The sequence below is a fragment of the Melozone crissalis genome, unplaced genomic scaffold (genome assembly GCF_028551555.1).
Source record: "Melozone crissalis strain CALT ecotype California unplaced genomic scaffold, PUWL_Pcris_2 ptg000012l_1, whole genome shotgun sequence".
NCBI lineage: Eukaryota > Metazoa > Chordata > Aves > Passeriformes > Passerellidae > Melozone > Melozone crissalis.
Window position 1 is genome coordinate 7837269 of NW_026535790.1, and position 17139 is coordinate 7854407.

At 44.0% G+C, this 17139-nt stretch overlaps 1 protein-coding gene across 1 annotated transcript in view; it reads left to right on the forward strand.

Annotated features, from left to right (window-relative positions):
* The window catches only part of ABCC1 (ATP binding cassette subfamily C member 1), a 46396-nt gene that overhangs the window by 22736 nt on the left and 6521 nt on the right, over positions 1-17139 (forward strand). The window contains exons 13-26 of the mRNA XM_054270789.1: positions 1265-1411; positions 1781-1868; positions 2343-2412; positions 3263-3389; positions 4466-4642; positions 5641-5808; positions 6169-6346; positions 9874-9958; positions 11126-11258; positions 12186-12393; positions 13446-13756; positions 15040-15239; positions 16210-16336; positions 16700-16801. Of these exons, the coding sequence (XP_054126764.1) occupies positions 1265-1411; positions 1781-1868; positions 2343-2412; positions 3263-3389; positions 4466-4642; positions 5641-5808; positions 6169-6346; positions 9874-9958; positions 11126-11258; positions 12186-12393; positions 13446-13756; positions 15040-15239; positions 16210-16336; positions 16700-16801 (2121 nt within the window). The remainder of the gene's footprint in view (positions 1-1264; positions 1412-1780; positions 1869-2342; positions 2413-3262; positions 3390-4465; positions 4643-5640; positions 5809-6168; positions 6347-9873; positions 9959-11125; positions 11259-12185; positions 12394-13445; positions 13757-15039; positions 15240-16209; positions 16337-16699; positions 16802-17139) is intronic.

A 17139-nucleotide genomic window follows, 5' to 3' on the forward strand; every position in this document is an offset into this window, starting at 1 on the left:
AGCACTTTTGACCTTGAAAACTTTTATTTCCTCTACTTCTTCCCATTTCCAAGGCCAGGGTTTTTAGTCATTGTTTTAGTCAACAGGACCCGCTGGTTTTGCAGTGCCTCCCCTGCTGTCCTGTGTGCTGCTGAGGGTGAATTTCAGACTCGTTGCTGCTAACACAAGAGTGCAGACATGCTGCTTGGGAGGTTATTCTTTGGCCCTGTCTTGTTTTTGATCTCCATGGGAGGGCTTTCTCCCTGGGACAGGGTTGTCCAAACTAAGGGCTGTACAAACAAGCTACTGTACAAGGCACAGCTGAGTCAGCTGCTGCACCCAGAGCAATCCATGTCTTCACAGCAGCCAGATTTGTTAACAGAAACTCTGATGTCTTCAGTGGATGCTGTGCTTAGATGAGACTTGGATGGGGAGCTCATTATTTCAAGTCTTTCAGGAGGGAGGATGCCAGAAGTTTATCTACTTTGATTTCTTGTTTTAATTGGCAGTCTGTGGGAAAAAAACAGCTGGATCTTGTGATATCCTGAGGTGTGAGGGTATTATCATGGAAGATAATACTATGAAGGGAATAGTTGTGAAAACAAACATCTGGTTTTACTTAGTTTGCTTTATTTTACTGTAATATATTCAATACATTTAAAAAAATGAGTGTATGGATTTTTTGAGTTATTTTTATAGGTTATGATTCATTATAACAGTGGTTCAGTGTAATTTCCTTGTTCAGTATGAAACTGAAACAGTTCAAAACAGAAAAGGCTTCATCTTTGTAGTGCAATAACATTGCAAATTTCTTGTCCATGATAAAGTGGGCTGTGTTTGGAAATCTGGGGTTGTGGTAGTCTATACAAACTATAAAACAGGTTAGTAGTGGGGTGCTTCTAACCTTCCTGTCAATATATGTTACTGATCCAATATCTGATACTTTGAGGTGTGTCTTAAAACTGAAAGAGATCAGGAAAAAAGATAATTTCTCTACTTCCCTTCTGCTGCTGTGTGACGTCAAATAGCCTGGGATGTTTGTGGTTTCACTTCTGCTGTGTGAGGAAAGTGAGCACTTGGCTCTTTTTAAAGAGGAGCCATCAACTTCTTACGACAGCAGACTTTAATCATATGTTTGTTTTGCAAAAAGTGTTGTCAGGAACAGAAAGTTATCAGAACATTGCTCTTTCTTTGATTTTTAATTAGATTGCAGTTGTCACACTGTGCTCCTGACCTGGTGGATTTAAGACACGACCCTCACTGTGGCCTTTGCCCTTGGTTTCAGGTGGCCCTGTCCACGTTTGCTGTGTATGTCACCATAGACAAGAACAACATCTTGGATGCTCAGAAGGCCTTTGTTTCCCTGGCATTATTCAACATCCTCAGGTTCCCACTGAACATGCTCCCTATGGTCATCAGCAACATAGTGGAAGTAAGGTTTCAGTCATTAACAGGTGTTCTGTGTGCAGGAGGAGGCCCTGGGTGGAAAGATGACATCCCCTGCTTGGAGAATGAGCACAGGGGACATGTGGGCACCTCTGGAAGGGACCTTGCAGTTCCTGTGTGTTAAGTGCTGTGCTGGTGAAATAATCCCAGTTATGGTGGAAAGGTGTTTCTTCCATCACCCACATTTCTTGTGGCTTGGGCAGTGAAAAAGCTTGGCTATCCAAGCAACTGTGCAATGGATTTAAGGAGGGATGGGGAGTGCATAATAATGGTATAATGTGTATGTGGCACAAAACAGTGAGCACATAAAGGTAATGAGCAGAGTATAAAGAGTTTTGCATCCTTTTCCACACAGGCCAGTGTCTCCCTGAAGCGCCTCAGGGTGTTCCTGTCCCATGAGGAGCTGGATCCAGACAGCATAGTCAGGGGTCCCATCAAACAGGGTGAGTTTCTTTGCCTGTTGCAAATCAGTGTGTGCAGGTTTTGAGTGGTTTCTTTTGCTTGCTGAAACAAATTTACTGTATTTTTGGTGGGTTTTGCTGATAAATTTGAGACAGAAAACAGAGAAGAGAGTTTGTAAAATGAAAATTATGTACAGGTTCTTCTTCCTTCTCAGATAGTTTCTTTCCCCTCCACAACTGATTTGGCAGGGCTGGAGATGCAGCTGAATTAGTATCTCTGTGTAGCTGATGTTCATGTACCTCCTGATTACTGTAAGAGTAACCTTGGGACCTCTGCTGTCTTGCCAAATTCAGTAAAAGCAGAACACAAGTTTTTGGCAAGCAGTGGGTTGTTGTTCTTCTGAAAAAGTAACTTTATACCTCTGCCCATGTGTATTTGGATTGACTTTGAATTGTGCGCACTCAGTTTAGCTGCTTGCATTGGTACTTTTATAAATATGAGTTTTATCTTTGCAGCTGAAGGATGCATTGTTGTGAAGAATGCAACATTTAGCTGGGCCAAAACTGATCCCTCTTTGCTGAACAGGTAAAGATTGGTGCTCTTTATTCCATTCCATAATCCTGCTGCACCACAGATGATCTATACTTGAATTATAAAGTACATATGGAGAAGAATTTGTTGCCATGATGGAAGACAACAAATAACATCAGTTCTATATATAAATATTTTTAAAATTAGAGCTTTATGAACTGGAGGGATTCTCAGTTTATTGCGTTTATGTAATGCATGAGGGGAGGTCGCAGGAGAGGTAGGGATGAGGGCAGAGAGAGCTGCAGGGGATTTCAGCTGTGGCTGTTGCTGCAGATGGGCTGAGCTCCATCTAGAGGGTGCAGCCAGCTCAGCCCCTCTCAGCCAGCTCTGCTCCCTCCTGTTTGTGTCCTCAGGCTCCATTCCACAGCCGATTCTCACTGCACTCTGCTGTCCCTGATCCCGGGCTGCAGAAAGCAAACAGTGATACAGCCACAGGCTGTGTCTGCCCTGGCCCTGCTCCCTTCCTTAACTTTGGCTACTTTCACTTGGGCCTTAAATGGCAAATTCTTTGGGACAAAAATTTGCTGTATTTACATTTGTGTTCATAGAACACTTGAGAGAAATCCTGGTGAGATTGGGACACTGTGCTTTATTTCTTTCTGTTTCCTTCCCCTTTAGACTAATTACATATTATGTTCTGTATTCTAAGTTTGAGGAGAGCTTGGTGCTTTCTGAGTGAGCGGTTGGGGTTTTAGGCAGTTACAGTTTCAGTGCTGAGTCAGTGTTTGCAGAGGGTGTTCACATTGCACCTGATGGTTTGTGCTGTAGATGGGCTGTTCAACTGACTGTTTAACTACTGGGGAGTGCCAGCAAGCAATGCTGAACTGTGTGCACTTTATTTCAGCATTAATTTCACTGTTCCTGAAGGCTCCTTGGTGGCTGTTGTTGGTCAAGTTGGCTGTGGAAAGTCTTCACTGCTGTCTGCATTGCTGGGGGAGATGGACAAGAAGGAAGGCTACGTGGTTGTCAAGGTGTGCCACATCTGCAGAGTTGTTCAGCTCTTTGTGGGTATTGCCAGAGGGATTCTAGATTTCCAAGAAGGTGTGAGGAGGGAAGAGACAGCCTTTCAAATGAATGCACTTTTTAGCCTGCTTTCCTGGCAAACCATGTATATCCCTTAGCCTGCACTCTGTGTCATTTACCCAACAGCATCCAAATCTGTTGGTGTCAGATTTAGCCCAATAAAACAGTGGAGCACTCAAAGGTGCGTGCTCTGGTGAGTCTGGGTATGAGATGGGGAGACCCTGTTAAATATTCTCTGAGGAAGAGCAATGTTGGGTTCTGCCTTCTCAGACATGAGAGAATTGCAAGGAGAGGGTGCACCCAGACACCTGAACATGGAAAAGCTGCTGCTGCAGTTTGTTCTTTCCTAGACATCAGTGCTGCACAGAGCTAACAGAGAAAAAAATGACCTGGAAATAAAATTACTTTTAAGAACAAAACAAATCTGCTGCATTTAAAAGTCTGTAGGTTTGGCCACCTTCAGAATTACTGTGGAAAAATAAACTAGTTGAGGTCTGAGTCACTAATTATGAGTGCAGAAAGAGAAGACAGAGCTGATACACAAAGCAAAATACTCTGCATTATCTCAGTCTCCTCCTTTGAAGTGACTTTTATATGGAAACCACTTCCTCTGCTTTCTACAGAAATCTCTTGGCAGGGGTGCATTTGTTAAACACTTGCATTCCAGATTAAACTCTTTTGTGCACAACATAATTTGTAATTATATGAAAGAAGTAATGACTTTTGACATGCAGTGATTGTGCAAACGTCCTCTAAACAAATGTTTCCTCCAGGTTTATGTTAATCGTATTTTGTTTGTAGCCCTTTATTTTCCACCAGTGCACTTTGTTACATTCACTTGTAGAGAGGATTATAAAAATAACATTTTGGAGGAGGCTGGAGCCCAAGAAAGGCTTTGTTTGGAAATGACCGTAGGTAATTTGTGGGGTGATTAGCACTGCCTGCCTCACAAAGCCCTGCTGTGCCTTGACTCTCTGTGCAGACTCTTAGTCTAAAGTATACTGAACTTTTATTTTTCTTGCAGGGCTCTGTAGCCTACGTTCCCCAGCAAGCCTGGGTCCAAAATGCAACTCTGGAAGATAACATTATCTTTGGGAGGGAGCTGAGTGAGAGCCGCTACAAGCGTGTGATTGAGGCTTGTGCCCTGCTGCCTGATATAGAGATTCTTCCTTCAGGAGACAAAACAGAAATTGGAGAAAAGGTATTTCAGTGCCCACTCCACCATAACAGTACTGTTGCTTGTAGTTAGGGCTGTGTGACTCTTATTTTACTTTATCTCAAAGTTGTATTGAATTTTAAAACTTTCAGAGCAGGAATCCTCTAGAATAAGAGGCAGGTTTGAGCAGGGTGTTTTCCTTCGCCTTAAGTCTGAAAGGGGAGGAATCCTGTGCTCAGTTACAAATATAAAACCATCTTGTAGTGACAGTTTCTAAGTTGCCACGGTTATAGAGCAGAAAAAATATACAGAAAAAAAAAGACAAAAATCTTCTGAACACTTCAGTTTTGTTCAAAACAAGCAAACAGGTCTCCAACCCCAGCCCTTCCAAAAAATCCAAATCACAATCCACAAAAACAACCATCTCCCCAAATCTGGCCCTTGGTTACCAAAGCCAGCCTGGTGTGGGCTTTGCAGCATCCATGGATGGTGCAGAGCTGTGGAGCAGGAGCTGCTGTCCCTGTGCCAGGGGCTGTGGCTGCTGGGGCCTCTCTGAGCTGCTGCTCTCCTGCTCTGCTCTCCCAGCTGGGCACAGAGCTGGGCACAGCCCCATCTGCAGCAAAGGTGCAGCTTTACCTTGGTGGGCACCAGGCCAGTCACAGTGTGCAGTGGGAGCAGAATTTGTTTCTTACATCAGAGGCAGCACTGCAGAAATACAGCTGAGAAGAAAAGCAGCTTTGAATGTACAGAGCTAGGCAGGCCAGTCAGGGTTAATTGCTTTTCAGGACTAGCAAACACTATTTTTTGGTTTGGCCAGCCCTTCACTGGCAGTGAGAGCAGAAAAGATGTGCTTCTCTGCAAGAGGAGAGTGACTGATTGCTTATGCTATTGTGGTAGTGAAATTATTTGTGAAGATCTGTTTCATGCAATGTTGAATTTCCTCTGATTTAAATAAACCACCTGTGACTTGTGTCTTTTATGAACTGTAGCAAGACATCTTCTTTCAGCTGTAAATAAAGGCTCCTGTTTTCTTGTTTCCTCAGGGGGTGAATTTGTCTGGAGGACAGAAGCAGCGAGTCAGTCTGGCTCGGGCAGTTTACTGCAATGCAGATGTCTATTTACTGGATGATCCTTTATCAGCTGTTGATGCTCATGTTGGGAAACATATTTTTGAAAAAGTTATTGGACCAAAAGGACTCCTGAAAAATAAAGTATGTTATAATGTCTCTAGAGAATGCTTTTTCTTGGCTGAGTTCAAATTATTCCAAGTTTGTCAAGTTGCATATTTAGACTTGTTTCTAACAGCTGAAAAATGAAAGGATCCTTCTGCAATTTGTAGAGGACTTTTATAAAGCACTGACATTTTTGTAGTCAAAGGTGCTTTGGTTTCTGTAATTCAAAAATATTTGATGGAAAAATCAAGACAATGTTCTCTTAAAATTCTGCATGCCCATCCCTCATTGCTGTTCTGTTATACACAGAATTCAAGCAGTAAAGAGGCAGCAGTCCAACCATGGTGTATTACCTAATGTGAGATTACAGAAACCCTTTATTTTTCCTTTGCCTTTTAGACCCGGGTTTTGGTAACCCATGCAATCAACTACCTGCCTCATATGGACACAATTCTGGTAATGACTGATGGAGAAATCTCTGAGATGGGCTCTTACCAGGAGCTGCTGGAGCAGGATGGGGCCTTTGCTGAGTTTCTCCGTACATATGCTAATGCTGAACAAACCATGGAGAACAGTGGTAAGCTCACAAATAAACTCTCTTGCTGTCTGTCATGTTGGTAAGGGAGTCCTGTTACAGGAAAAACAGCAGTACTGATAGGAAAGTTAAATTACTGTTTCTTGTCATTGCTTATGTAGGTAGAGGTGCTTATTTCTTGGTGTTGAAGGTTATGAGGTTAAACACACATTCTTTCTTCAAATCAGGAAAATGTGTAACAGATCTGTAGTAAAATTCCTCTCAGTGCAAAATTCAGATGGTAGTGAGACTGCAAAAGGCCAGCTGGGGTTTATACACCCTTCCTGTCTCTGATAACATGTGTCTTCTTTATGCAACTGATTCCTTTGGGGATGGGGAGGAGGAGGAAGCAGCTCCATGTTCTAGCTGCTGTCCTTGACTCCTGCTTCTGCTTTACAGAATAGCTGTAGAGCTGCCCTGGTACAGGAATACACTTCAGGTTTATTTTTCTTTTATCTACAGACAGTTACAGTATTGGATTTTAATAGGGGAACTTAGTCTTTGCCTCCAGCCTGTTTTCTTCATGGCTTGTGGTGATTTCCTGACACTGAGAGGTGCCAGGGGTGCCTGCACTCTGCTGGCTGGGGTGAAGTGTGACACGAGTTTGGGGGCAGCTTAACTTCTGGGTATTTTCTGCAGGTGCCTCTGTAGCTGCTTGGGCCACAGTCAGACTTGTTGCAGTCTTCAGCCTGTGTGAAATTCATAGGCAAATTAACTTCCTCTGTGCTTCCTTAGGCAGTTAACAAGTTCACTTTAATGTGAAGATTTGCCTCATTTAATAGCCTTGTTCTCGTAGTCTCGCAGTCCTCCCATTTTCAGACTACTCTCGTAGTCCTCCCATTTTCAAATGTGGAAAAGTAGGTTTTGAAATCCTTTTCATTAAACTAAATTACTTTATTTTTCCATTTAATTACTCAACCTTCTCTTGGAAAGTGAGCCAGTGCTTTAACTTTTGCCATGGTTCTCTGCAGTTTTCTCATAAGAGGCACTTCTGACTTCAGTGCACCCTGGTGATCTGGAGGGTGTTATCACAGGGCTGGCCTCTTTGCAGTGAATTTGTTCATCAGTTCTAGTCAAGCGATCTTCTGCCAGTGGTAAAAAGTGAAAAGGAGAGGCATTGTTTGTCTGATTCATAGGGATAACATCCATGTTTACTGAATGCATGAAAGGTCACTGCTGCTGGGAGTCCCAGGCTCTTGGAGGAGCCCAGCAGTGTGAGATGGAGCCAGGCTGAGCTGGCTGGAGGGTATCTGCACTCCCACTGTCCAAGGGAGGCTCCCTGGTGTCTGCAGCTCTGTTGGCAGCCTGGGAACACAGTGGGTTGGTGCTTTCTGGCTGCTCCAGGGCTGGGAAAGCCTCTCCTCCCAGCCAGCCCCTGGGTCTGGCTGCAGCTCTGGTCCCTCCCAGCCTCCCTCTCCCTTTGGGCTTCCTGAGGGTTCCCCCTGCCTGTGTGCTGCCTTGCCATCCTCACCTTCATGGGGCTTCTTCTCTGTGTGGGAAAACTGTGCTTGTGGCTTGGGATTAAAAATAGATCCATTTCAAATTTCAGCAAATTTGATTCTGCCTTGGGTTCTGTGGTTTAGGTTATTCTGCTTGGATGTGAGGTTGTAAAGATTGAAAATGGTAGAGTGTGTTAAAAAGTTAATTATATGTGCTTTTAGAGTCAGATCCTTCATTAGAAGGAACGATTCAACCTCTGGAAACAGGTAACTGTTTGCCATGTGGGCTTTGCGTTAGTGCTTGCCTTGGAGTAACATGAGTACTGCAGTTTATTTTCAAGAGCCTGAGTCATTATTAGAGGAATTTTATCAGTGCATAGGAGGTATCTGCATGGTTTGCCTGCCCTTGGTTGTGTGGCAGCTTGTAGGTAACTCAGCAGCAGCAATTCTGTGTCTGAGGCTTCCATGAGGAAACTTCAAATTAGTTTTATAGGTACACCCTGGACTTAGAAATGTAGTGAGTGTACCAAGAGATGCATCAGTCAGGATTGAGCCCTGAGGGTCCTTTTGTTCTCAAATGTGTATTCACTGATTGCTGCTGTTCCCTTTCATCATTTCTGGGTACTTTTTTTCAGCAGAACCCTCACTACTGGGTTTATATCCTGAGTGCATATGCCAGATTTACTGTGGCAGTCTTGAGGATCCTTTTGTTCTCAGAGCTAAATTCAGTATAAGCAAGAAATCTTCATAGCCTACAACATGAAATCAGATTTGAGCTTTTAGGGGGAGGATGGTTTATTTGTGGTTTTGTTTTCTTCAGCAATGTTCTAAAGCAGTATGTTGCTGGAATGCTTGCTGGTTTTCATATGGGAACCTTTCAAAACAAGTGCTGTCAAGGGCTTAAAATAACCAGCAGTCCCATTTAGGTTTGATCTTATTCACATAAATAAGAACTAAATAATTAAACTTTTTCATATATTCTGCTTTTGTCTTTTTAAGACCACACTGAACAATTTATTTTTGGGTTTTTAAAGTAATGAACCAATATTCAGTTTCCAGACACAGAAAGGAAAGCAGTCCACACTTAATGTGTGGATGATCTGTTTTATGCATATATTTTGCTTTTGTATAAAGGCATGCAAATATCAGACTCTAGATTTGCACAAATTTTCCTGAATATCTTTTGAGTATATTCAGGTCAATACCTTTGCATGAACTATACACAGATCCTTCAAAAACACAGAACTCTTTGTTGCAAATTCCAAATTAACTTCCATGCATGAAAACAGAGTTCCATTTACTGACAGATAACTTTATAGGAGGCAGGCATTTAGTTTTTACAGGGAAAATTGACATAAGCTGAACCTAGTTTTACTCATGGCACTCTACTACACTGAGTTAAATTGCTCAGAAAAGGTTCCTGTTTCAAGCTGACATTTTCTGGAGTGTTTTAGACTCTGGTCTTGTGTGTGCTGCATCTTGGTACAAGCAGGATGTTGTGGGATAACAACTCATGGAAAGATCTCTTGCTCAAAGTCATCTGATTCCTGCAGTTGCCTGAAACACCAGGATTTTGCCCAAAATGCCAGGATTTTGCACATTTCTTCTTGCTCAGCTTTGCAGGAAGACTCAAAGTTACCGGCACATGGCTGCTGTTCTTACAGCTTCACTCCATCATTTATAGAATGTCTTCTCATTGCTTTTTAAAATAAAAATAATATATAACCAACTGTGTAGAAGCTGTGGTTTGAAAAGGAGTGGCTGGAGTGTTGGGTTTGTTTCCATGGAGTGGGTCACATGTGGGTGGGTATTGCATGTTTGAACATAAAATATGTCCTCATAATTATGTTACATTATTACTGACCTACATTTGCTAGAAAAATAAATGTTCCCTGTCTTGGCAATTAACCCTGTTGGGAGTTTAACTAAACTGATTTGTTCACCTGGTCAATTTTCTGTTATTATCTGTAAATAACTTGTGCTCCCTGCTTTGTTTGCACGTTAAGACTGCAACTGGCAGTCAGGATTGAAATGAAATGCTTGTGTCTCTTTGCCTAACCCATTTTCATGTTTACTTTTTCACCCTCTCAGATACAAACAGTCCATCTGCAAAGGAAGGCAAACCTATAGAAAATGGAGGTCTTGTGAATGAAGCCCCTGGAAAGCTGATACATAGGTGTGTGGTTTTATTTTTGCTTTTCCTCTTGCCCCCCATCCATTCAATCCAGTCACTCAGATGTGGATGAACAATAATTTGATGGTGATGGTGTTTGTTAGAGGGAAAGTACATCCTGCTGGATCCAGCAGCCTGAGGAAGGCAAAGCTGTGCTGCTCTCTGGTTCCAGGACCAGCAGGCACCTGACACCCCACAAACCCAGCACCACCTCTCTGCCTGGGCAGGACCAGGTCTGCTCTGGGATCCATTCTGTGTGTCCGTGCAAGGTGCAGCTCTGCAGGGGCTGGGCTCAGTCCCTGCTGTGCCTGGGAGCTGCCCCTGGCTCCTGTGGCATTGCAGCCCCCCTGCAGCTGCACACACTGATGCACACTCATGTGCACACACTTACCCTGGGGCTGCAGCCCCCCTGCAGCTGCACACACCAATGCACGTTCCTGTGCACACACACAGCTCTCCTGATGTTCTTTCCATGAGGAAACTCCTGTGTTGTAGCAGGACATTGTGGGTTTGGCTTGCCTAAAAGGGAGAGTGTTTTATTGGCTGGTGCAGCTTTGGTGTGTGTTCCTAAGGCTTCTGCATTTTACTGCTGTCAGATGGGATGAAGTGCCAAGGGGACCTTAAGTCTGACCTAATGCAGCTGCTATTCTGCTTGCAATCACTCTGATTACACCTTTCCAAAGCCATCTCCTGGTCTATGCCTCATTCTCACTGTGCTCTAATAGTGCCTCTGTTCTTATGGTGCCCTAGAGACTCTATTTCTGGAAGCTGATGAGTGCCTGGGAGTTAAATGGCCTGTTTTGAGGGGACTGTGGATACCCTTTTCACTCTCCAGCAGCTGCTGAGCTGATGATGGGGTTTGGAAAGGCTGGTCTTGATGGTCACAAAGCATTTTTCATCCTGGAGTGATTGTGCAACCAATACTTGTTTATCTGGTGACTTACTTGCGCCTGGACATGGACACTTGGGACCTGAGTGCTGTCATGGAGGGGTGGGAGAGGGCCCTGAGGGACAAGGGGGCTCAGGGAACCTCTGGCCCTGTGGTGGGGTTAGTACATCTCCATAGGAATGTAAACCACTGGCTTGGAGCTGTGGAATGTCAAAGCCTAGATGTGAGGTAACATCTGTCCTGTGCCAAGCTAAGATTAAAAATTAAATGTCTTCAAACAGGCAGCTCAGTAACTCTTCAACATACAGCAGAGACACTGGGAAGCCACAGAGCAGCACAGCAGATCTGCAGAAGCCACTTGCTGAGAAGAATTCCTGGAAACTGACAGAGGCTGACACAGCAAAGACTGGGAGGGTAAGGCTCCAGTTCCCACTTCCTGTGCCCTTCTTCAGTTTTGGAAAAATCTATTTCAGAAGAAAATAACTTCTGAAGACCACATAACTGTTGTGAGAACGGGCTGAGTGAGTTCTTGAGCTTGCTGCTTGTTGTGTAATGCTTGATGGAAGTGTTGCTGTGCCCTCTGCTCCCAAACCTGAGCCCCACGTTTGCCTGCAGGAAGAATGCCAACACAAAACTTGTGTGAGATGAGATGATGGGCCTGACCACATCAAAGTGTAGGAGGAGGAATGAAAACCTTGCAGCTGTTTCTTGGAGAGAGGTTGTGACAAATTAGGTGACCTAATGAAAACTGCCCTTCAGTGAGGAGCTGCATTGACTCAGATGAATTTAAGCCAAGTTTCCACTGTAGACATAAGTGTCTAATCCCAGGATACCCAGGGCTTTTTGAGAAACCTGAGACTGAGGTTCCTGGGAAAGTGGCAGCTACAGCTCCTAGCAATGTTGCTTGAATCCAAGCTTGGGTTGCTTGCTGTTGGTTAAAGATAGCTCACAGGATAGAAGCCATGTGGAGCAAGGGTTGGTCTGAAGGCTTTATAATCTTGTGGTGCAGAGAGCCAGAAGCTGGAGCTGCTCAGTGAGGTTTTTGGCTCTGCTGCTGATGCTCTGTGGTACTTCAGGCAGGTCCCTCCCTACTCCTCCCTTCCCGTGGATGACAGGGCAGGGATGATGTGTGCCTGCCCTGGGGCAGTGTTGGGTTTGGCATGTCTCCACTGAATGCTTTGCAGCCTGTGTTCCCAGGCTGTGCCTCTCTGGAGTGCAGCTGCTGTGTTTTCATGGCCTCATGGAGGGACACTGGCTTTAAATAGGTGTTGGACAAGGGGGAGTTGCTGCTTTTGAAACCTAGCTGCAAAATGAGTATTTCTTTCTGTCTTCTTTCTTCAGGTAAAGGCATCAGTGTACTGGGAGTACATGAAAGCAATTGGACTCTGTATGTCTTTCTTGGCCATTTTCCTCTTTATGTGCAATCACATAGCCTCCTTGTCTTCCAACTACTGGCTGAGTTTATGGACAGATGATCCTGTTATCAATGGCACACAGCAGAACACAACTCTCAGACTGGGAGTGTATGGAGCATTGGGAATTTCTCAAGGTTTGCCTGGTTTTGTGTATTTTAAGATTTGCTGGTTCAGTGTTTCTAATGCTCTTGGTCTCTGCAGCAGCATTTTGCTAAGGAGTTGAGTATGTGTTTTCATAGAAAAATGAAAAACTTGAATTTAAAAAAAGCAAGCAAACCAACCTATACAGTTGTTCAGTTACAAAGTGTGTTTTTCCTTTCATTTGTAACTGAAATTTCTCAAAGTGAGAAGTGTTTTGCTGGCTGATGAGTCAGAACTGTTGACAGAATGTTTGATCTGAGAAGAGCCTCCCTGGCCTGTCAGCAGCCTGTGCTGCCCCTGCAGGGCAGTTTGTCTCAGGAGGCTGGCTCAGCTGCCTGTGCCTCCACCCAGGCACTGTGGGGAGGCTGCTGCAGTGATGTTTTGTTTTGTGTCCTCTTTGTGGTTTAGAGTTTGTTTGCCATGAAACCCAACACCCCAAGTACCCCACTTCAGGAGTGCCATGAAAATCCCACAATAAAAAACAAATGCCAAGAGCAAATTCAGTGATTTTTTGCTCAGCGAAAGTGTTCAAATGTTACACAAATTTTTGTAATGGAGAAGCAATGAAAGAAAAGTGATGTCTTCACTGGTTTTATTTTTTTTAACTACTTAACATATTTGCTGAGTCTGGCTGAAGTGTACCCAAGTTTTCAGGATTATTGCACTACAGACATACTGTCACCCTGATTTTTTAAGATTTTCTAAGCCTTCTGATGTTTACATTCTTGTAATGAACTTACTCACACACTTTCTGTAAATAACTTATTGGTTTGCATTCTTTTATAGAAGAAGAGAAATTCAATGGACTGTTGGTTTGTCCAGTGTGATTGGAGAGGTGGCACTTTCACCCTCCAATCCACTGTCACTTTTAGAAATCTATAAATGTTAAGAGTCAGAAAACAAACTTCCCTTTTTTCACCTTGAGAGCAGCGGTGTGTTGTTCCGTGTCCTGTGGTGACAACGTGCTAATGCTAAATGATGACAGAATGAGGAAAATTATTTATCTGAGAGGTGGCAGCAGTTAATAATGAGTCTCCTTTCCCAGGTATTGCTGTGTTTGGCTACTCCATGGTTGTGTCAATAGGAGGAATCTTTGCATCACGGCACCTGCACCTCAACCTGCTGCACAACGTGCTCCGGTCCCCCATGAGCTTCTTTGAGCGCACGCCCAGCGGGAACCTGGTGAACCGTTTCTCCAAGGAGATCGACACCATCGACTCCACCATCCCACCCATCATCAAGATGTTCATGGGCTCCACTTTCAATGTCATTGGGGCTTGTATCATCATCCTGCTGGCCACACCTATAGCTGCTGTCATCATTCCGCCCCTGGGACTTGTCTACTTTTTCGTGCAGGTAAAGGGTGTTCCCTGGGGGAGCCAGGACCAGCAGGCACTGGCATCCTCTGCTATTTGAGGCTGTTCTTACCCTGCATGAGGAAGGATTTTAATGTGCTGGGTTTGAGTCATGCTTGACTGACTGTGCTTTGCATGGTTTACTGATAATCTGATGTTAGCACAGCATTTCCTTCCTTTGTCAAGTGTAAAATGACTTCTGCGCAGAGGGTAATCCTTTAATACCTACTTGATAAAAATGCCATTAGATTTTGTGGCAAATTTTGCACAGCTTGTTGCTCAGAGCCCAAATATGGAAAGTCTTTTCCAAGACTTGTTTCCAAACCTGAGAGTAGCCTTTAGAGGCGGATGTGTGTGTATATTACTCATGTGCCTGTTTCATCAGAATATTGTTTGCAGAGCAATAGAGTGGGTGTCAGCCTTTTATTTATTCTTACCCTGTGTGGGCAGGAGGTGCTTGCTTCACTCTGCCTTCACTCCTAGAAACTGGAAGAGCCTGCACAGTTCAAAGAGAAGCAGCTGGGGTTTGACTTTGGCTCTTCAATTTGTAAATCCTTTTGGCTCCATTAGTGGTGATATGTGTGTTTTATGCTGTTGAATTAAATTTGCTGATTAAAGAAAGAGGAGAAAATGGCACGAGATGGGTTGGTTGGCAGTTGTTTGAAGGCAGCACAGTGTATGTCATGGTCCTTCAGCCCTGAAAGTGCTGGAGAAGGTCTATATTCCCACGTGTGAGTTGAATCTCTGTCACTAACAGCCCAGATGGCAGGGAACTGTTTATGATTCCCGTTGTCTTTCCAGACACAATCTGGATGTAACCTGAAATAGGAGTCTCCTTGAGGCAGGTCTCATAAGCTCTTGGAGATGTATTTCACAACCAAGATAGCTCAGCTACCTTAGAAGGCGTAAAATCAGCAGGATGGCTTCTGTGGCAGTGTTGGAAACAAAAAAGGTTTAATAAAAGGCACAATAACAAACTCTTTACAGAGAAAAATTGATCCAGGTGCAAGAGGCCCTCCTGTCCCTGGTAAAAGCCGTTAGTTTCTTTGTTCTCTTCTTTTTCTACTAAATTGCCCAGGTGGGACTTTCTGGCTCCTGTCCAGTTAGCTGTCCTTAAGTTTGAGGTGAAATCCCCCAGGTCCTATGAGATGCCTTTTTCACCTAATCCAGGAGAGAAACCTCTGGGCTTCTTTCCTTTCTAAGGGGACAGCAGACAGTTTTGTCACTCCCTCAGGAGGGGGCACATTCCCACAGTGACCATGGCTCTGGTGCTCTCACTGGCAGAGGTTCTACGTGGCCACGTCGCGGCAGCTGAAGCGCCTGGAGTCGGTGAGCCGCTCGCCCGTGTACTCGCACTTCAACGAGACCCTGCTGGGCGTCAGCGTCATCCGCGCCTTCCAGGAGCAGAAGCGCTTCATCCGCCAGAACGACATCAAGGTGGACGAGAACCAGAAGGCTTATTACCCCAGCATTGTGGCCAACAGGTACCACTGGGGCTGCACAGTTACTGGGGAGGACATGCTCCTTATCTGTCACAGCTCTTGGCATGCTTGGCTCCGTTTCAGATATGTTTTGTTCGAACTTCTGTGATGAAATTAAAATTACTTCTGAATCTCTCACCTTTCCGAGAGTTCCTGCCTTGCTTCTGGGTTATATTATTTTAAAAAAGTTTTGTTTTATCGATCCCTATGTTCAGAAATAGCTGTAGTTAAGAGAGGAATTTATGCACCTGAAAGACTCGTTAATTTTGGATGCTTCTAGATTGGCACTGCTGAAGGAGAACCTTAAACATCTTGCAGTGTCACTAGCAGGACACACGTGCCTTATGATTAATCTTACAAAATAAAGATGTGTAACAATTAAAACTACTTTTGAATCTCTCACCTTTCTGACAGTTCCTGCCTTACTTCTGGGTTATATTATATTAAAATTTTTGTTTTATTGATCCCTATGTTCATAAAGCAGTAGTAGTTAAGACAGCGATTTATGCACCTGAAAGACTCATTAATTTTGGATGCTTCTAGATGCTGGACACACATGCCATATTATTAATCTTACAGAAAAAGTTGTGTAACAATTAAAATTACTTCTGAATCTCTCACCTTTCCCTGAGTTCCTGCCTTGCTTGTGGTTTATATTATTTTAAAAGTTTTGTTCCATTGATCCCAATGTTCATAAAGCAGTAGTAGTTTTAACTACTACTACTGCTTTATGAACATAGGGATCAATAGAAAGGACTTTATGCAACTGAAAGACTAATTAATTTTGGATGCCTCTAGATTCACACACTGCTGAAGCAGAACCTCAGACATCTTGCAGTGCTTGTGTCACTAGCAGGACACACATGCCACATTATTAATCTTACAAAAAAAAAGATGTGTAACAGAGCATTTGTAGTCCACATTTCTGATCTCTGTGGGTGAAGCACTGGAGGGGTGTGTTTGTGCCTTGCAGGTGGCTGGCAGTCCGTCTGGAGTACGTGGGGAACTGCATTGTCCTGTTTGCAGCACTGTTTGCAGTGATTGCACGCAACAAACTCAGTGCAGGCCTGGTTGGCCTCTCCGTGTCCTATTCGCTGCAGGTAATTTTGCCTCTCCTAAAATCAGCAAAACCTCTGAATCCTTAGACTGCATCAGGAAGTCAGAGCCTTGATAGGGCTTTGGATGGAAAACTAATATAAAGAACATAGAAAATAATAATTACAAGTAGTATCTGAGGAGATGCTGGGAAGTTTCTTCTTTGCTTTCCCTCTGTGAGGGGATGTGGCCAGGGTCTCATCCTGTGCATCTTAAAGGCATTTAGGTTTTCCTCCTGTCCAGCACTGATTAGCCAAGATCTTGCCTGAAATTGCAGTGCTTTAGTTGTTCCAAATAAATAAATTCTTCATTTATTGCAGGTAACCTGTTCAGTGTAACCTGCTCTCTGCCTGCTTTCCCCCTTGCAGATCACAGCGTACCTGAACTGGCTGGTTCGCATGTCCTCCGAGCTGGAAACCAACATTGTTGCTGTGGAGAGAGTCAAGGAATACTCTGAAATGGAGAAGGAGGTACAGTGAGCTCTCCACCACCCTTGTGGGAGCCAGTGCCCTGTTCTGAGGTCCCAGCTGCCCCCTGAGTGGTTGGAGGGTGGGGCAGAGCTCAGGGCTGTGGGTGCCTGCCAGGGACGGGCTGGGTCCCACTGGGAAGTTCCTGTTGGTGCTTTTATGGTGTTCCCACTGGTATTTACACAGTGCTGTTTAGGAAATGTGCTCTTATGTTCAAGGCTAAGCAGTAGGGTAGCATAAATGTTTTGGTTTCCTAAAACTTCACACATCATGTTTTTATGTGTTTCTCTTTTTGCACTCAGTGTGGGGAATAAACAGGTTTTACTTTTTTGGGTTTTTTT